General features: G+C 40.4%; 3 protein-coding genes across 7 annotated transcripts in view; 1 reads left to right on the forward strand and 2 right to left on the reverse strand.

Moving 5' to 3' along the window:
- LOC147062610 (gamma-aminobutyric acid receptor subunit gamma-3-like) overlaps nt 1–11,845 on the reverse strand; it is a 51,271-nt gene extending 39,426 nt beyond the window's left edge. The window contains exons 1-2 of the mRNA XM_085914104.1: nt 11,628–11,845; nt 11,221–11,375 (exon numbers count right to left, since the gene is read on the reverse strand). Coding sequence (XP_085770230.1) covers nt 11,221–11,375; nt 11,628–11,689 — 217 coding nt within the window. The 5' untranslated portion in view covers nt 11,690–11,845. The remainder of the gene's footprint in view (nt 1–11,220; nt 11,376–11,627) is intronic.
- Nucleotides 11,846–13,816: 1,971 nt separating this feature from the next.
- The window catches only part of LOC147062611 (gamma-aminobutyric acid receptor subunit alpha-5-like), a 29,922-nt gene continuing 23,821 nt past the window's right edge, over nt 13,817–19,917 (reverse strand). For all 5 annotated transcript variants that reach the window (XM_085913803.1, XM_085913720.1, XM_085913891.1 and 2 more), the window contains 3 exons: nt 16,929–17,081; nt 16,634–16,845; nt 13,817–15,971 (listed from right to left, as the gene is read on the reverse strand). In XM_085913803.1, the coding sequence (XP_085769929.1) occupies nt 15,672–15,971; nt 16,634–16,845; nt 16,929–17,081 (665 nt within the window). In that variant the 3' untranslated portion in view covers nt 13,817–15,671. The remainder of the gene's footprint in view (nt 15,972–16,633; nt 16,846–16,928; nt 17,082–19,917) is intronic.
- Nucleotides 18,537–19,917, forward strand: part of LOC147062612 (gamma-aminobutyric acid receptor subunit beta-3-like) — a 38,802-nt gene continuing 37,421 nt past the window's right edge. The window contains exon 1 of the mRNA XM_085914228.1: nt 18,537–18,676. Coding sequence (XP_085770354.1) covers nt 18,558–18,676 — 119 coding nt within the window. The 5' untranslated portion in view covers nt 18,537–18,557. The remainder of the gene's footprint in view (nt 18,677–19,917) is intronic.

Genomic DNA, 19,917 nt, shown 5'->3' on the forward strand with positions numbered 1-19,917 from the left:
ATGGTATGCATTTCCAAGATAAGAGATTTATTTGCTTAACATCTAAGCTAAATGCCAAAACACTTCATTTTACATCACTCTACAATTCCCTTAGACAAAAAAAAACAAAAAAAAAACTACAAAACATTGTGCGGTATCAGTCGGCGAGGGACAGTCTGTGGTATGACATAGCAGAGTTGGATGCAACGATACGAGCTAAATTGTGCTTGTGCTTCATTGGTCTGTGCAAGAAAACCACTCAGCGTGATGGTCTGCCTTGCCAATTGCAGCTCCTTTCCACTTGTTGTCTGCGCAACAGCACTCGAAATAAAGTTACCATAATTAATGCTTTCAATCATAACAGGTTAAAGGGATACTTGAGTTATTTAGCCATTTTCAGCAGTAACAGTTTGTCTCTTGTGAATTTAATAACTTAATTATTTCCCATTACAATTAACAGCTTTAAAAACGCATGTTGCCGCTTGCTGTTGACTGAAAATAGCCTTACGTGCTTAGAAGTCAGGTAACATCCAATCACAGCTCAGCTTTCAAACGTTAAATGAGCCGTGGTTGGTTGTATCCATTTGATGATCACTGAGGTATACATAATTATGATTTGAGGTTTGTTTTATTTTTCTACTCCAGTATAGATGACCTGTTGGGTTTCTCCAGATAATCAACCAAAAGGGAAGCAGCCACACAGCTGGGAAACAATTCAGAGGCAATCATACAAACCCTGAGAAACTGGACTTGTTTACCTTCTTCCAAAAGCAGCAGCTTACATTAAACACACACCCAAAAATTTTTTTTTAAAGAAATACTCTGTACAAACGGCAAGTGCTTTTCTTGTGTGTTTGCTGTGTGGATGAATGGGTGAGAACCTGTTGCACAGGTGCCTGACTGTATTCGGGTAAGCGGCTTTAAAACAAGTATCTATAGTAGATCTGAGAATGGGAGGTGTAATAAGAGGAGGGCAACAAAATGACCATGAAAACGTAATCACAGAGCCAAATATAAGCTGCTGTCTAGCATACATTAAGAGATGAATATTTGGTTTATTTATCCTCATTTCAATTTCAAAAGTGACACTTTTCTTTTTAAGTGACACTTGCAAAAGGTCGAAGGCAGGGGATCCATGTTTTCTTTGCTTTGGTCAATACAGTTCATATTCCTTTTTAGTCTGTCGAAGGAAACAGCACAGTATGCTTTTAGCAAGTGTGGAAATGTGAACTACCACTGCTGTGGTAAAAGGAGAGACACAGGGCAGCGTGAGGGTCAAACAGAAATCAATTAAGTGGTCATGACTCACAAAGGATTAGGAGGAAAGTGTCAGCCTTCATTCAGTCCTGGCCTGGTCTTGTCAACACATATTGCACCCCAGTTTGGTAGCAGCCTCAACGTCAAGGCGCTAAATTATAGCCGAGGCCATTCCTTTTTCCTTTCTTATTAGCGCAGTAATTCAAAAGGGGTTGACAATAAAAAGGGTTTTCTGAAGCTTCATCACCTTCCCAACTGAAGTAAACTGATCAAACTTCAAAAGCTGTCAAAAAAAGAAAATTATTTCTTGCTGCGACTGGTTTTACCTTGTGAGTAATTGTGAAGGTCATTTTCAGTCGACAGCAAATAGCAAAATAGATGGGTAAAGACAGGTGGATTTTGCTGTTTAATTCACACTCCACAAACACAACATTAATCCGAATACTAATTTTAAGACTAGTTGGGCTGCATATAATAAATATTTTTGGGTTAAATTATTATATATATTATTATTATTATTATTATACAATTATTGTGCAGAAATAAATATGACATAGCAGGGTTTTCAATGAAGTACAAATAAAAAGAAAACAAAAAACCCATCTAACTGGATGATATAGAAGAGAAGCGATCACCATGGTAACATCATAACTTTGCCCAAGATGACAGTAGACGTTGCATAATGTGAATACATTGCAAGATTCCAACCTAAATTGTAAATCATAAATGAACAACAGGCTGCAGAAGACATTCTGATAATAAAGGCATTGCGATGCACCGGCCTGTGAAACTAGAGATGGAAATTGTTGGCAATAAAATATTACCATATTTTGCCAGTGTTAACAATTATTTCATGAATACAGCAAGTAAGTAATCAGGTATGACACATCAATACTAGTAAATACAAATTGCAGAAAATGTCAATATTTTACATGTACACATGTATAAAGCTGCTCTGCCTTATCATAATACACATACACGCACGCCACACCACACACACAAACACACCAAATATTGTTGTAGTGCAACTTCAGTGAAGTAAGGTACGATAAAACTGCTAAAAAAATCCTAGATTTGATCAATTATCTTGGTCAACAAGCAGATTATTTATTCAGTTCAGTGACTGAAGCATTTTTTCTATTAGTGTCTATGGATGTGTTTTATTATTTTTTCAAATATCTAGGTCACAGAATATCATGGTGTGGTGATGAGTCTATTTTAATGTATAAATTCCCTTGATGATACTTTTCTGCCACCAGAGCATCCAACCCTACAAGCTAAAGAAGTACACAGAACTTAATGGAGTCCCACAGATAGTGTAAGTCCTCCTCTGATGAAACTCCTTTTAAGAATGCAAAAATAAAAATCCCATGCTGTCCCAGCACGGCCTGTGACACATGCAAAGTTTGACACGCTTGTACCTAATTTTTTAATGTGAAGCTAAAAAACATTTTTGGTGGTTCAGACACCATCATACACAATCATGATGGAAACACCCCCACCTAACTGTACAGTAATGACAGGGGTAAAATATATGAGGAATACAAGAAGCTGCCAAGAACATGAAGAGCATAATGGTCAATAAACTGAGCACCGTGTCGTGGTGTGATCGACAAGAAAGGACCAGGTTCAGAATTGTCACAATTTATTTGGGTGAAAAACACAAAAGTCACCTGCCTGCCCAGAGCAGCTCGCCCTTCCTCCCATACTCTGACTCTGAGGAATAGAGCCATGACCGATGGCACTTCTGCATCCGACTCCTGAGTCGGGCATACGCGGGGTTGGTAACCAATTAATCAAAAATGATGACATAACTGTGGCGGCGCTAACTTAAGAGTTGTGTGCGGATTCAACCCATGGGAGGTGGAAAGACTAGGAGGAAGGGAGTCGGGAGGCCATGCAGCGTAATACTGCTTCAAGTCCTTGATGGCTCGTTCGACTGGGTCATATGATTGGAGATGGTAACCAGAAGTGGCTTGCAGTGCCCTACAGATTGCTTTCCAAACTTATGATGTGAACTGAAGAACTCTGTCAGAGACTATGTCCTGGGGAATGCAGCCTCCAAAGCAGACGGTAATTTTAGGAGAAGGATAAAACGAAGCACCTTAGAGAATCAATCTACTATGGTTAGTGTAGTGTTTTGTCCTTCTGAAGGTAGGAGGCCTGTAACGAAATCTACTCCAATATGCATGGCGGAATGGGCAGTGGTTAAAGGAGGCCCACTGGTGGATGATGTGAAGACTTATTACGGACACGGATTGTACAAGCGGCAACAAATGTCCGGATGTCTGCTGGAATTGGCCACCAGAAGCGCTGCAGCCGAAGGTCCGGTGAACCCCTGGGTGGCAGGCTATCCAAAATGTATGTCCAAGTGATCATTGACAATTTCAATGGCTCAGGAACGAACACCCGGCCGGAGGGGATAGCCATCAGGTGCTGGTCGCCCTGGAGGGCATCCTGTACTTCACTCCACATGCCATCTCACAGTCTGCACCACATAACCAGGAGCAAGGATGACCTCACTGGTGGGCACACCCCTATCCAGGGGAAACTGTCGGCAGAGAGCTTGCAGCTTCACATTCCTTGAGCCCTGGCAATAAATGTGGGGGAATCTCAAACATCCCAGAAAGAACACGCAGTGGGCCTGACGGGAATTCAGTCACCAGGCAGTGCCGAGGTATGATAGGTTTTTGTGATCAGTCTAGATGATGAATGGTTTAGCTGCCCCCTTCGACCAGTGCTGCCATTCCTGTAGGGCCAACCCTGTAGGTAAATGGTTGCTGGAGAAAATTTGCTTGAGAGGGTCAGTCTTGTGTATAATGGTCTCGAATACTGTTCTGTCAATCGCAAGTATTTTCTTTGTGGTTGATATCTTCTTCTTGTGTGTAATGGTCTCAATGTTCTGTCATTCGCAAGTATTTCCTTTGGAGTGGATGTATTGTAAACAGAGAGGTTATGTTTTATAACAAAGTCTATGATAGTATATTTCTATGAAATTGTCATCTGCAACAGAGTCAACTAAGACCTGTGCCGAAGTTGAGTTTTGAGACAAGGAACATTTCTAACACTTGCATCCGAATAGTGGAGGATTTGAAGATTCAGCACTTGTTTACTGGTGAGCCTGGCCTTTAGCCAGCTCAGGACAGAAGTCGAGGAAGAGTCTTTTCGTGCCGCAGTAGAGGCAGCTGGGGTCTGGCATATCCATCCCAACTGGATGGGCCCGTCCACCAGAGGTTGGCGCCATTTTGAGTGCTTCTCAAGAGTAATGTGATTTGTGCTGCGTGATTCCAGGCAGGTGAATTGATTGTCAGTGTGAGACTGTTGCCCATTGTTCTCTTGTCTTCTCTGCTTCTCTTTCTACTGTGTAACCGGATCATTCCGTCTATGAGACGGTTCAGGGATGGTCTGTCATTTCCAGGCGCCAACAACACTAGACTGGTCCGCCAAATGACACGCATTGGACAGACTGCATTGGCCTGCAGCTCTATCACAAGCTCACACGAGTTTCATGTACTTGCTGCAGCATTAGAGAAATTCCATTCAGTACCACATCAGGAAAAACGTGACTAAGATGACAACAGACAGTGGTTCAAACTTCCTGAAGGCCTTTCAATGACATACTGTAGAGGAGAAAGAGAACCACGTAGCTGATGGACAGGAGAAAAGGGACACCATTGTTGGTGATGCGCCAAGATGAAAGTGGATTTCATGATGTTTCAGCTATTACTGAAGGACACTGGCCTTGAATATCAACTTCCAAGCATGCCATCTCCTAAATCTCATCACATTCCTGCTTGTAAGCAAGTGTAAGTACACAAGGCTGCCTTTACCCAAACAAAAAGGGTGAAGACCACTGCTGTATAATGTGGAAGACAGCAGTAATTGAGTGAGCACTATGAGGGGTGCCCGAACATCCACCCTGGAGTGATTACATCAAATGTGACCTCTAAAATGGACTTTGAAGTTTTTACAGAGCGCTCTGGTTTTCCATCTGGTCAAATACTGAAACTCAGTCACTTCCCCTGTGCTTTGCCTGACTATGTGGCAGGATCCCCGTTAGCTGCAGTTTTGCACATGCAGGGCTGCTCAATAGAGATAGAAGGCTTAGCGACTTTGACCACAGTCAAGGAGGGAGAGTGTGGAGAAAAAGACAGTGTGAGGAGATGCTGCTGCTGTCTCTTTTGTGCAACTGCAAGTCACTATTTTTAAGGAAATCAGAATCATTTGTGAAGACTAAGGGCATCATTTCACTACTTAACAGTCCTTTACTTCAAAAGCTCAAAAGTTCTAATATGCCTCGGTATAATATGTTGACAGAAATTAATAAGTGAACATAACACAATGTACGAACATGTTACTCAGTCTTTGTTTGCATGTGTTAATCATTTTTAGGAGCTAATATGGCAATAATCTCTGTCTCTGTCTCGCTGTCTGTCTCGCTGTCTGTCTCGCTGTCTGTCTCGCTGTCTGTCTCGCTGTCTGTCTCGCTGTCTGTCTCGCTGTCGTCTCACTGTCTGTCTCGCTGTCGTCTCACTGTCTGTCTCACTGTCTGTCTCTCTCTGTCCCGTCTCTCTGTCTGTCTGTCTGTCCCCTCTCTCTGTCACTCACTCACTCACTCACTCACTCACTCACTCACTCACTCACTCACTCACACACACACACACACACACACACACACACACACACACACAAGCATGTGCACTCTCGAGCATAGACGCGAGTGGGTCATGCAGGGATCATGGTCAGAATCCAAAGGAAATGTGACACAATAGGGACAAAATCGCAGTCCAATCTGAGGCAAACTGCTTGTTATCGACTAAGGTGAGGATCAGTACTCCTCGGTGGTCGACCAGTCACCCAATTTATATGAAGATTAGTCTCGAGGATAGCCTCACAGGGGCAAACATGGCAACTCAGAGCTAATAACATTTCTGCTCTATTATACTGGATGTCGACTGTTGCCTTGCTTTTCCATGCTGGAGCGGAGGAGGAGAGCACTTTTATGATGTTAAAAAGTCAGACAAATCACTTTATAAACCATATATGTCGAAGTATTTTTAAAGAAAGAAAAAGGAGGAGCAATCATGGAATGCTTGGAACAACAAAGGCTTGACAAATGAGACAGGTCTGACAGGAAAGTGAAAAATTGAGATACAGAATAGAAAACAGACGAAAATCTTTCTAATCAGCTGGATGGCAAACAGTTGCTTTACCTCACAACACCACAAACAAAAGGGCATAACCTGACCTTTGCAAAATCCTCAGTTGCTTCTCTATGCAAAGGAGTAAGACTTGTTTGAGGTTCATCATAACCAAAAGTCTTTGGAAAATCAGTATTTTCGAGTAATTGGCCTAGATGTGTCGCTAGACGCTCGCCGCATACGATTTTGCCTCAGCATTAACAATTCATTTGCGACACAGAGGTTTGTCAACTGGATCTCATCAAGTATTCATCCCTCATTATGCAAGCAGAGCTTTAGGGAGATACCCCGTCCTCCGAAAGGTTGGCTTGCAGTTTAAACCTGGGCGACACTTCACAGCATGCTTCGCTATCGTGATCAAGTGTGCTGCTCCCATTATTTTTAGGTGAGTATATTAAACTCGGTGCGTGTCTGATACATGTGATAGTCTCAACATGATATCAAAGTTTGACCGACATTCTTGGAATAAAGTATTAACGGATGCCTTAAATCATGGGGAAATAATTATAATAGATAATTAGTAGTAGATTAGGAGATAATGAGCAAGGTCTGCAGAAGCTGGATAACAATCTTGATCATTTGAATCAGTTGTGTTGCAGCGAGAACACAGAATACATGCAGTACACCTCCCCTCGACGACCGGAGTTGCCGACCCATGCCTTAAATCATCGGCATAATTTGCAGAGGGTCATTCGAGAAATGTCCCTTGCAACTTTGCAGAAATCAGTTGTAGTAATATCTCCAAATCAACAATATAGATTATCTTACGGCCAGCCAATCACAAAATTCATTTCATGTTATCCGTGGATCGACAGCAGAAGCCAGCAACTGACAAACATCCAAGGTGCGGGCGCAATGGGGATGATAAGCACATTCTTCATACACAGCAGGGGAATTTATAAAGAGAGCGCAAATTATTGTGTGGGCAGAACATGTACAAGGATTTTGTGATTTTAAAAAAAAAAAGGTGCCCTCCATTATTTGGAGGTATTTTGGATTATAAAAAAATGTATATCCAAAGCACAGCATTGTGAAATTTAAATGAAGCACGGTAGTTTATAGTTACACTACAGTTACTGTTACAGTATATTCCTCAATGTGAAACAAATACTAAATTGCAGTTTTAGTATTTTCTACATACGGTAAAGAACTCATCACATTTTCAGACAAGGTGTTTGGAAGCTTTGGATGAGTTGATATTATCCAAAGGATACAAGGTGTATGAAAACACAAAAACTTAAATAAGGTGTTTGTGAAATACAGCTATGACGTGTTTCTATTTAAAAACCTTTAGGCCAGTGCTTCATAAACTCTTAATCTTCATGCCATCGAGAAAAAAATACTTTCCCCTCCAAGTACCACAATAACACATATGTAAATGGTAAGATGCAAATTATTGTACCTAAAAGTGAAATACAACCGAACTGTACTTAACAACAGCACTGTACAAACTTGGAAAAAATGTCCACACTGTAATATTATGCACATTCGAACATTAAAAACGATTCTTTCACATACCACTAGCGTGAGCCCGCACTGTACCATATTTGAGAACTCAACTGCTAGAGGCTGTTGTTCTATACATAATCATGGTAATGCATTTAAAATTAGCGTGGTTGGCCCATATTTTCATCAAAAACAAGCCATGGGTCTTACTCCCATAAAATATACTGTATGTAATGTTCTTTGACAAAATGTAGTTAAAACATTAACTGCTCAAATATAGAAAATAAAAAACTTAATTAAAAAACTAATTTATCATAATAATAATAATAGTAAAAATTGTATTGGCCATGAAAATTATACCAATAATGTCCCCAAATAAATGTTTGAAAGCACATATTTGTAAATAATGAAATGCAAATGTATTATACTTAAAAGCTAATACAACTGAGCTGTACTTAACAGCACTCTACTATATTGAAAGAAATGTTAAAAACACTAACGTTATGCACATTTTAAACATTTCAATCAGTGATTCTTTCACATACCAATAGGGGAACCCCACACCATACCCACACTGAGATTTCAAATTGCCATTTAAGTCAAGTGTTGCTATACACATAAATATACATATCCACATATACCATACTTCAAATGAGATAAAGTTAACTTGTGCTTGTATGACTTTTTTTTTTGAAGGCAAAAAAATATTTTTTCTAGATTGAACTGTGAGCAACAACATTTCCAAATTCATCAATTTCTAGATAACAAAAACTCAGACTGTCAACACTTTTGCTCCAAGGTATTGTCATACAATATCAGACCCTTTTAGATTTTGACAATCACATATTGTGGGCAGGTTTGCACATGTTCGTCACATGTAGAAAGATGTCTCGGAAAGAGAAAAAGCGCTCTGTATATGCATTTTTCCATTTTCACTGGCTGTTGGTACAGTGGTCAGGAATCACAGTAATCTTGCATATCTGGAGACAAAGTACACGCCATGTTTTTGTCAGGTGTCTCTGATGGCAGTTTTTAAACGAATTTCCCTCATTATTAATCAAAGTGAGTGTTTGTTTCTCATTATTTTTAAGTATTTACATGAATGTTTTGCCTGCAAAAGCAAGCTTTGAATCACCATGTACAAATGTAGATGTGTTTCAAGATTTAGGTGAAAAGCAGAGTCCCACCAGGTTGCAGTAGAAAAAAAAAAAAACAGCATCAAAAAAACACCATCCTGTTTACCCCAAAATGCGGAGTGGAGCAATTCCCTAGCGATGTCCACACGTGAGTATTATTCGAGTAGGGAGCGGAAAGAAAAGAAATGCTGGCCCAAATAGAAATAAACAGATCCTACTGGGTCACGGCATGAATATACAGTATATACTGCCGTAAAAAGTCTTCTCAAATGTGTGCTTTTTTTTCAGTTACCCCATTTTATTGTTTTCGACCATCAAACAAATGTAAATATACGCCAAAGATAAACCAAGTAAACATTATATGCATTTTCTTAAACTGTGATTTTATTTAATGGAAAAACATATTCAAAGCTACCTGGCCCTGTGTGAAAAAGTACTTCACTGCAGAAAACGCCAACTCTACACAGGAAGACTAGAGCCAAGTTTCAAACCCCCAACCACTGGGTCATCCTTTCTCATTTTTAGTATATAATATCCATTGCACACAAAAGATCCCTCAAGCCCACTTTGTTCCTCCAGTGCTTAGCACTCTTCCTAAACTAGAACCAATTTACATCCACCTATGGTATCATTTCTGAAATTATACACTCGGGCTCCCTATTACTGCTTGAGTCACAAAACACAATGATTACAGCATATGATGGAGAAATAACACAAAGATATTCCATTTCAAGCATGTGAGTCACACACAACATGGCGCCCCCACACTTAACCCGAGAGACCGACGTCCGTGTTGTCACCACTCACAATCATGGCTTCACGCCTCAGAAAAGGCACCCGGGAAGGAGTTCTATGATTAGCGACTATCTTTCCCACCTCTGGAAAGAGGAACATTCTTCTCCAAGGAGTTTGAGATGTGGGTGCAATCAAAGGAAGACTTGCCTCTAGCTGGTCGTCACAATGCACAAGTCAAGTAGGTGCAAGAAAGGTATTATTTCCATCATTTCACCAACTGGGTGAAAATTCCCAGTTCTATTAAACATGTAATCTGGTGCACTCAGCCTTTATCTAGCTTGTGTTCCCACATTAAGGTGTGAAGAAAGGTGATAGTTTTGCTAAGGTACCTTAGGAAAGTAGTGTGACACCAGAGCAACATACTTTTGTAAAAATGAGTGCAAACATACAGATAAATTCAACAGAGAGAAGGGAAGCGACAGCAATAATGTTAAATGTGTTCACGTAATCCGTAAACAAGGAAAATAAATGGGTTTAAATCTGGCACTGTTGTAATTCAATCTATTATTTGAAATCACACAAGCTTTCTTCCCGGTCCGGGTGATGCACTAAAGATTTCCTGTTGAACAAAGCAGAATTGATCCCCACCAGTGTGGTACAGCATGAAAAGATGGTTATTTCTCCCTCTCTCCCTCACCCCTCCCATCTTTTTTTTTTTTTTTTTGATAATGTAATTTAAGGTCGAGCTGGAGACTATCTGAGCTGACTTTGGACTGGTAATCAGCAATCACACGTGATGCAAACATCGCCCTGATAATAAAACAGAAATACTTTACCGATGCCCATTTCACCCTTTGCAAATAATAGATCACCTCAATATGTTTTGTTTTATTGTCGATAATTGTTTTCCTCATTAAGTGACATTAAGCTGCTGTGAGTGCCTATGAAAAAGAAGACAAGTGTGTAATGCACATTAAATCCAAAACATTATTCTATTGGAAAAGGTTGAAGTTGGCATAAATACCTTTTTTTAGCCACATAAATTTGGGTGAAGATTACAGTTTTCTGACATCAAGAGATTTGAAGTTGTTTCATGATCATGATAAGACTGTAAGGGCCAAAATGTGTTCAGTTTTGTGATGCAATGGAAAAAAATATATATATTTAAACAATAAACATCAAATAATAATGTTGTGCCACAATTTTACTCATTTGGGGTCCAGCCCCCTAAAGTCAATCTAGTCCAGTAAAATGTTGGCTATCTGACAAATATAGTAGATTTTGGTGATGATGCATGGATCAACGATTTTCAGATATTGTGACGTTAAGTGTATTTTATATAAATCCTTTTAATTTAGATTATCCTCACACTGATTACATCTTGACTGCACACATGAAATGTAAAAGAATGCAGATGCCTGATGAGCCATAAACACATGAGTAACTTCTGACGCTTGGTGTCTTACCTCCAATGTCGGGCCGAAGTGTCCTGTCATATTCCTTGAGGAGATTGTTCAGAATCAGTGTGGCATCCTCCTGATGCGATCTAGGTACCAGCATTTGATTGACAGTGGTATCGTGGAAATCTTCATCGTCATCCCCGTGTGACAGCAAATTTGGACTGGAACACAACACCGACAAACTGTAAACATCATGGTCAAGTGGTGCACGTTGTGAAACGTCCCTTCGCTCTGCAAATGACACGATGTTCGTTTGTGACCAGTTTTTGTCGTTGTTTAGGTTTGTTTGAAGGGCTGTGCAGTTGCGCGAGGGAATGCATGCGTTCCTTCCAATTTACATAAAGCAACTTTTTAAAGATGGGGGAAGAAGCGTCGCGCAGGTATTTAAAAAGGCGATATGAATCGGGACTCACCGAGCACCATGGATTGACAGAAGTAACAAAAGGACGACCCCCAACTTGATTGTCATTTTCATCACACGAAAAACAAGTCCAGCTTTATTTATTTGTCTCCTGCTGAATGGAGATCCCCGCCGGTGCGCCACTCATAGAAGAAAAAAAAAAAGTAGTCACTCCGATGGGTGTGTGGCCATCAATCTGAGCGCTGAACTTCCTCATCCGCCCACGCACTCCCCCCCTCGCTCGCTTGCCGTGAGCGCCCGACCACAGCTGGGCTCGCGGTTCACTCTTGCGAAGGGGGCGCGGTGTGTATGGGGGAGGCGGCGACGCAGATCCTCAGACAATCGATCGACGATCAGTCAAGGAAGGGGGGGGGGTCGTTGGATTCAGATGTACTTGTTCCAGCTGCGCCTTCCTCCCCCTTTTTGTACCAAGACGAGCAATTAACGTGACTCATACACGCACACGCATAACGTGGATTTCACCTGCATTTTACATGCAATTGATGCCTGGAAGATTTTATTTCATTTGTTTCATTTTTTTCCCCCCAAAAAAATATAATCAGCTAGAGTGGCATGTTCTATTAAATGGACCGTTTTAAATGGGCCATTATGCTGCAAGCGTGTGAATTAGTTTTGCACATAAAACGCAAACATTCCTTGTCTCTTGGATGGTGATAATGATGATGATTATCCTTAGAAGTAATATTAGCGCCGTTTTCTATGCCACATCGTAACACTAACTGCAAAAGAAAAGGTTCACAAGCCAACAGTGGACATTGTCTCAGTCACTTTAGAGGCTTCACTGCCCTCTAGAGCACAAACATGTGATTTGAAAAAAATCTCCCAACGCAGATCAAACGACACTTAATTGCAAAACATTAAATAATGTAGACTTAATAGCACGTACGGGTAGAAGCACAAAATAGTGCGACAGACGATTTCATATTCAGCATAAAAAGCCAAACATTTTATGATTTCACATGTCCAACATTTCCAACATCATGTTTCCAACAGTTTTTCATTCATTTAAATCAATATCGTACATGAAAAAAAACACAAAATACCCAACAACAATAATTTTGCTGCAGAACTTGAAGAAATGGTGTGCAGATTTTCTAAATGATAGAATGCAAGACCTAAACGCATGCATTTTGAAGCACGCACACTAGTATAGCGCCACAAAAGACCACACATCACAATGTCACCACAAACAACTTCTAGTATTACCACAAGTGTCGTGCATTGCGGTTGTTATACAAGCTCTATCGTCATTGATCTAGAAAATTTGCTGATTTGTTTTCTCTTTTGGGTATCAGCAGCAGAAATATGGCAGCAATACATATCAGCATCCTGTTTGGTGAGGCGCAAACTGTTGAAATTAAGAGGTTTTTTTTTTAAATAAATGCATATTGAAAAATCTAAACATTCTGCCCCTTTAAGAAAGTCTTGAATGATGTTTAGATTTAAGAGGAACATGTGTGTTGGTCACGGTTGCTATGGAAGCCTTTCATTTGTTCTTCACTGGCCAACAGCCAGCTTTGCGGGGACATGCAGTTGTGGGAACACTAACAAATGTTGATTCTGAAAATAAGCACAATCCCAATTTACACTCGGATGTACAATTTCTTGTATCCACTGGCAAAAACTAATCCTTACCCTTCTAAATTATGTCTCTAATCAGCAGCGTTACACTTATTTTGAAAAAGTACCTTCAGGTAATATGTAATGTAATATTAGTAGCTTCACTAGACCTACAATTATACAAAAAAATATGTTGATGTTAATTGATGTAATAAAACATATCTTTTGCATATTATTATTACACAGTGGTGGAGTTTTTTGTTCATACAGTAACATAACTAGAGAAATTTCCATATAGTTCAATGTCGGTGAGACATTTAAACGCCATAATGTTCCCGCATTGATCAGATCACAGGTGACAAATGCAGGCAAAGCCTTAGCGGTTCCTTGTCAGACACACACACACACACACACACACACACACACACACACACACACACACACACACACACACACACCTTCATGCCAAACTTTAATAAAACTCAGTGGCGTGGGTAGCACCTACTTCAACCACAAAAGTCTTCCTTCGCTCTGTCCTATAAGAAATCATGTCAAGTGATTGGGTTTACTTTAGAGCTTCTGTTCCTATTCATACAACTTTAGCTTCCATTAGTCTGATAATCGATTGAAACCTGCTGCTCGTCATGTTACAGACAGAACCTTCAAAACAAGGCAGCTTCCATTGACACGAGCACAAATGATACAAAGGAGCCGATTGTAGTCACAGAGCAAAGCGGGTACAGCACAGCTAATCTTTATTGACATGGTGCTGCAAGCCATCATCTTTTCATCAGCAGAAAGTTCCCTTTGACAACAAACCAAATTCACTTTGGTAATTGCTCAAAGCAGCAGCCTGTGCCATTGAGTTTATTCCACAATGGCTAAACAGTGTTAAAGGGGAAATCAATCCATTTTTTGCCTAGTATGTCCTGTGCAGCCCAACTATTTGAAACACAATCTTCTAATTAATATTGCATTTATGGAATATGAATCAAACAGGCAAAATCCACCTGTTTTTATCAATCAAAAGGAGCGACCATTTTGCCACTTCCCTTGGACTGAAAATGACATCAAGTTACAGTTACCAAGTCTCTGGTCACAACTAATCACGGATCACCAGTTTTCTGAAGCTTAGCCATGATTGGTCGTGACCCGAGACCTTGCAACTGCGATGTCATTTTTAGTTGATAGCAACTCGTAGCCCACAAACGCAATACATATTAATCAAAATGTTGTGTTTAGACAAGTGAGCTTACATACAACATGTTATTGTAAAGAAATATGTTGGGGTGACTTCCTCTTTAAAGTGGCCTGCTGTCAAACTGCTGTACCACTACTTTGACTGTAGGAAGAAAACCAAAAACTGCATCTTCTAAATTTAAAGACCCCCCCCAAAGAGTTATTGCACAAACATAAAAGGAGAAACAGCAAACTCGTTTTTGTTTTGACAAGTCAAAGCGTTACGAAATATATTCACATATTTCCCACAACTTGCAAAATACAACGACCATAACGTTAAGCCATACCAGCAGTTTTTCGTGGTGTTTTAAAAACAAGTTATCAGCTGCAGCTGTGCCTCTCTTTGGTGTTATATTGGATTACATCACATATTTCGACTTTTCCGGATTTGCATGAACAGAAAAAGGGGTTGTTGCAGAAACAGACTTGTTGAAAATGTTGGACTTTGTACGTTGGACTCACTATGCTGGGCTGGTAATACATCCTCTCGGTCTCGGCATCAACATTGCTAGTCGACCCAAGACTTGATCACTCATCTGTGAATCGATTTTCACACTTTCGCTATACAGGCTCAAATTTAATTCAGCACGCACGTGGGAAATTACAGTGTAGTTCACATCTGTCCAGTCATCCAGTAAAATTGGGCCAAAGACATTTTTATTAATATTCTTGTTGGTATGCCCCAAATGAAATTAAAAGTTTTATGGGAGAAGAAATGTTCCACATTGAAGTTCCCATGTTGATGATTTCAATTTTCAGAAATCCCTTGCAAAGTTAGTCCTCTACCTCCGCACAGACTTTTTTTCCCTGTTACTCCCAGCATTGGAAAATCAGATCTAACATGGAAGGTACTCCAATAGAAAAAAAGTTCACTTTAAAAGCAAACAAAAAAAAAAGAGACGTGAAAGCAAATCTTTGACTCATAACGACCAAGAGATTTTTTTGTATCACTACATATAAAAAAAACCTTTGTCAAGTAAGAGCAATGGCGTGCTCCTGTGCTTCAAGCTGTGATTGGCAGATACATTGTGTTCTCAGTTGTCTTCTAAGGAATGCGTCATGCGGCCCGCAGCAGAATGGACGAGCGAGATAAATAGCACCGAGCAGAGTTTACGGTGCTGTCAAACAGAACTTAGGGCCATCCAAAGTACGTCAAGAGTCCAGCAGCTTTTTTCAAGGATTTCTTAGAGTTATTTTTCCCTTCAGGATGAACCTGAATCAAAAATTTCCAATTAGACTAGGGCAAGGAAACAACTCCCTTAATCACCGGTTCCCTGTTCAGATAGGTGGCCCAGTAGACAAGGTTGAAGGTTCCAAAGAGAACAGGAAACACTATCCGGGCCATTTTATCAATCTTGCTGACACTATTGTAGGTCTTCTTAGGGTCCGCCATCTTTAGCTCAGAGGCTCGCAGCTGCAGCGATGTCGTGTTGGAGATGGTAGAGATTGAGACGTCCTTGGTGATGTTCGGCGTGCAGTTGAGGGCTGCCGAGCAAACGTTATTGGACTTTTTTGACAGCACCATGGGGTCCCGTTTCTGCAGCGTGACAGACAACAAAAGTTTTATGACGCGCTAAAGATCGCCGCAACACATTGATTGTTCCAGAGGACCAACGAATGAGGTCTGATATGGGCAGTTGAGTTTGATCTAAAGTCCTTACGAGAGCGAAATCCACTGGATTTTTATGCCGATACACACATGCACGATAAACTGTTTTGTGAGTGTATTTTGGGGGTAAAAGGAAAAAGCTAGCTTCATACAATTTGGAAAATCAGAATTAACTTCATAAAAATAATAATAACAAAAATGAGATCATTTCGGTTCGATTTCTGTCCTCACTGATGATAATGAATTATACTAGATGATGATCACGATTTGCTGAGATGATACCAAATGTTTTTTTGTTGTTTTTTTTTTAAATAAAAGTTGTTGCTGTATATACCAGAAGTACATTTCTTCTGAGATTAACATGAACAGAGAGATGGAGGTCATAAAAGCAAAAGCTGGGATTGCAATCATAAATTGTCCAAATATTGCCAGAGCGCCACTGAAGATTAAAAAAATAGCAATTTCTGTGCAATAATATCTGTCAGCTTGTTCTGAGAATAAGTTTTGAAAAGTACAGACATAACTGTGTGCTTTGCAACCCTTGTGGTTTCTGACTCCAATCAAAATGAAGAATGCGCCAGGTGTTGTACCTTTGGGTGCTGTGCTTCCAGAGCTTTCTTGCCATCCCACGCCCAACTCCTCTTGGTGAAGTAGTTCACCGTTGCAAATTCAATAAGGGCTGAGAAGACAAAGGCGTAACAGACGGCAATGAACCAGTCCATCGCTGTAGCGTAGGCCACTTTAGGGAGGGAGTTTCTGGCGCTGATGCTGAGGGTGGTCATTGTCAGCACTGTGGTCACCCCTGTCAACAAATGTGACGTGTTTATTCTGTAAGATTGCAAGCGACATGGAATGGATGTTTTAAGAAGTCTCTCTATCACTCACCAAAAACTGTCCGTGCAGGAACAGATTCTCTATTTAGCCAAAATGACACCTGGGACAGGATTACAGTCATAAAACATGGCATATATGTCTGGATGACAAAATATCCAATCTTCCTTTTCAGGTAGAAGTGAGCCATCATGACTGTATACTGACCTGTAGGGAAACAAAGAATAAAAGTAGAACACAAAAAAGTGAGAGCCTCAAAACATTATTGGTGGATTGAACATAGTGTCTCAGTTAGTGCAGATGCTGCAGATGCTCAACAACCGGGAAACATCTATTGCAAAGACCTGGAAAAAAAAAAGGTACAAATGTAATTCTCATTGACAAGAAATGTTAAAATAAACCATTTTATCCTAAATAGTGTGTAAAATTAATGTTTCTTGCTTTGACTTTCGATAGAATAATAGTAATGTTGGAGACTTGTGACCATAAGCACTCAATGTTGCCTCATTTCTCCAGATAGTAGAGGAGAAAGGATTGTCACCAATAATCGCAGATGTTGGAGCAGCCAAAAATGAGGTCAGGTTTAAGAGAAAATGGAATATAATGAAGCATACTGATTCTTACTATGACAAATGAAATCATGCCCTGTGAATTATTTTCAGGATGTGATGAGATTATATAAAGAGTTATGACAGTTCAAGGGGTCTCGACCAAAAAACTGAGAGGACAGGATTCAGTCTGTGTAATTTAGGAGGCGGACTTTGCAATTTTCATTTAAACAAGTGAAGATTGCATTTGAGGCTTAAAACGACTATTTGCCAAGAGGAGTCTCCGATTGCAGCCACTAGTAAACTACGAAAAACCTAGTGACTACACTACTCACACAAAGTCCAAACAAACACAAACAGCTCTCAAACACGCTCTCTCACAAGCACACACAGACACACACACACACACACACACACACACACACACACACACACACACACACACAACACACACCCATTAATACGCAAGGCTTTCTACGGGCAAAATCGGATTTTTGAACCACCCTAATCCCCGGTTACAATCTGCATCCTGCCGTCAGTAAGACTAAGAGTGGAAGAGAAGGGAGGGGTGAGGAGGGGGGGGGGGGGGGGGACGGCCGCAGAAGGGTGAGCCTTCCTGTCCTGGGATCCTCGCAGAGCTCCGTGCCCCGCCTACTCAGCCATGCCAATCTCCATGAGGCATGATCTCTTGTGTGGTGACGGCAGTGCACACCTCTCAGCCATAGAGCACGTCAGTCGCCTCAACTAAATTCGGGTGGGATGGAAGGGGGCTAGGTGGGAGGGGTGGGGGACGGCACATCCTTTTTTTTCCATTTTAATTTGGTGGATTTTACTGAATCACAAAGAGAAAAAAAAACTATTGTATGCCAGGATCAGCTGATAGCAGTTTTGCAGGTGGGTCCCACTGAGAGCTTGACCATGTGGCCGCCTGCCATGACTGGATCTGGAGATCCCCAAAACTACTGGTCTTCTGACCCAAACACTAGCACCTTCTAACTCCCTGATGACTTCAGTGCCCCTGCCGGAGAGTAGGCCCGTCATTTACTGGAGGAGATTGGACACAAGGCACCGCTGACCTGGGACGCCCCAGAGTCACGTTTAATGCAAGGATCCCAGCAGCACTGGGAGCAAAGGAATGAGGAGGAACATGTTCCTTTGGTGGATCATAGCACTTTTTAACCACTACTTCATACGTTACATCCAAGGAGAACTTCCTTTTATATCAGGGAACGATGCTGCAATGCTGGTCAACTGGTGAGTAGGAGCTTCTTGCCTTCGACACACGTGAAGCCACGTGACACTTGCGACAATAGCTCAGACTTTTGACAGAAATGTTATTGTTGTCACTTTTAATCCAGTTTTACAGATGGGGTTAGAGTTTTTTTTCAAAGAACATCTGAGACGCAAGCAGTGATGTCCTCAAGATAGGTGTACACTAATCCCCGCCTCTAGACACTCAATTGGTATAGTGGACTAAAGGTGCTAATAAAAGACCAGTTATTTTTAGCCACTTATCTCACTAAGCATTTTTTCTCTAACTGCACTTCAAGCAAAAATTTAGGCCTCACTCACAAACCTGCATGAATGACAAATAAGGTATATATTTTTTAAGTGGCATTCAAAGTTTTTTCAGGAATACTTACACAAGGAATATCAGTGCATAGGTAATATAGGTTTGAAAATATCATGAGAAAGCCATACTTGGATTTATAATAATCTTGCTTTTTTTATTGTCAAAGTCAGAGCTCCTGCTAATAAGCATGTAGCACCAAGGTTGAGGATATATGTATTGCATATAAATAACTGGCTGAGACTGTTTTTGAGGCATGGGTCCTGTAGGCTTGTAGGCTTGTACGGTAAAGTATTTTGATCAATTGTTTTTGAGTCATCGTGAGCATCATACAATAAGTATAAGTACAATAAGTTGGGATGTTGTGTAAAATATCAACAAAAACAGAACAATCATTAGCAAACTTTTTCAATCTACAGTCAATTCAATATGCTTCAAAGACAAGATATTGTTGAACCTGATGAACCTTATTGTTTTATTGAAAATATTCTCAATGATGGGGGCAACAAGAGATTGGGAAAGATAAAGAATGCTTAAAGAAAAAAATACAGGTTTTAAAAAATTACACAAGTTAATTGCAAATCAGTGATGGAAGGAACATCCCTTAAAGATGTTCACAAGCACGGTTAGTCATTTTGAGAGCAACTGTGAGAGCAAGTAGACCACCAGTTGACCAATAACGTTTTAGCAATGAATAATTGCAATAAATTATGGGATTTCATCCTTGATGGCCCATAATATCTTTAAAAGATACAAAGAATCTGAAGAAATCTGCACAAAAGCAGCAAGGCCAAAAATTAACACTTGAATGTCTGTGACCTTCGAAGACCCAGGCAGAACACAAAAAGACATTGTAAAAAGGATCTTGCCATATTTGCTCAGGAACAGGAAAATATTGTCACAGTTTGTTACTAAAGCTACAAAT

This window comes from Syngnathus leptorhynchus, chromosome 1 (genome assembly GCF_054491065.1).
Source record: "Syngnathus leptorhynchus isolate UIUO chromosome 1, UIUO_Slep, whole genome shotgun sequence".
NCBI lineage: Eukaryota > Metazoa > Chordata > Actinopteri > Syngnathiformes > Syngnathidae > Syngnathus > Syngnathus leptorhynchus.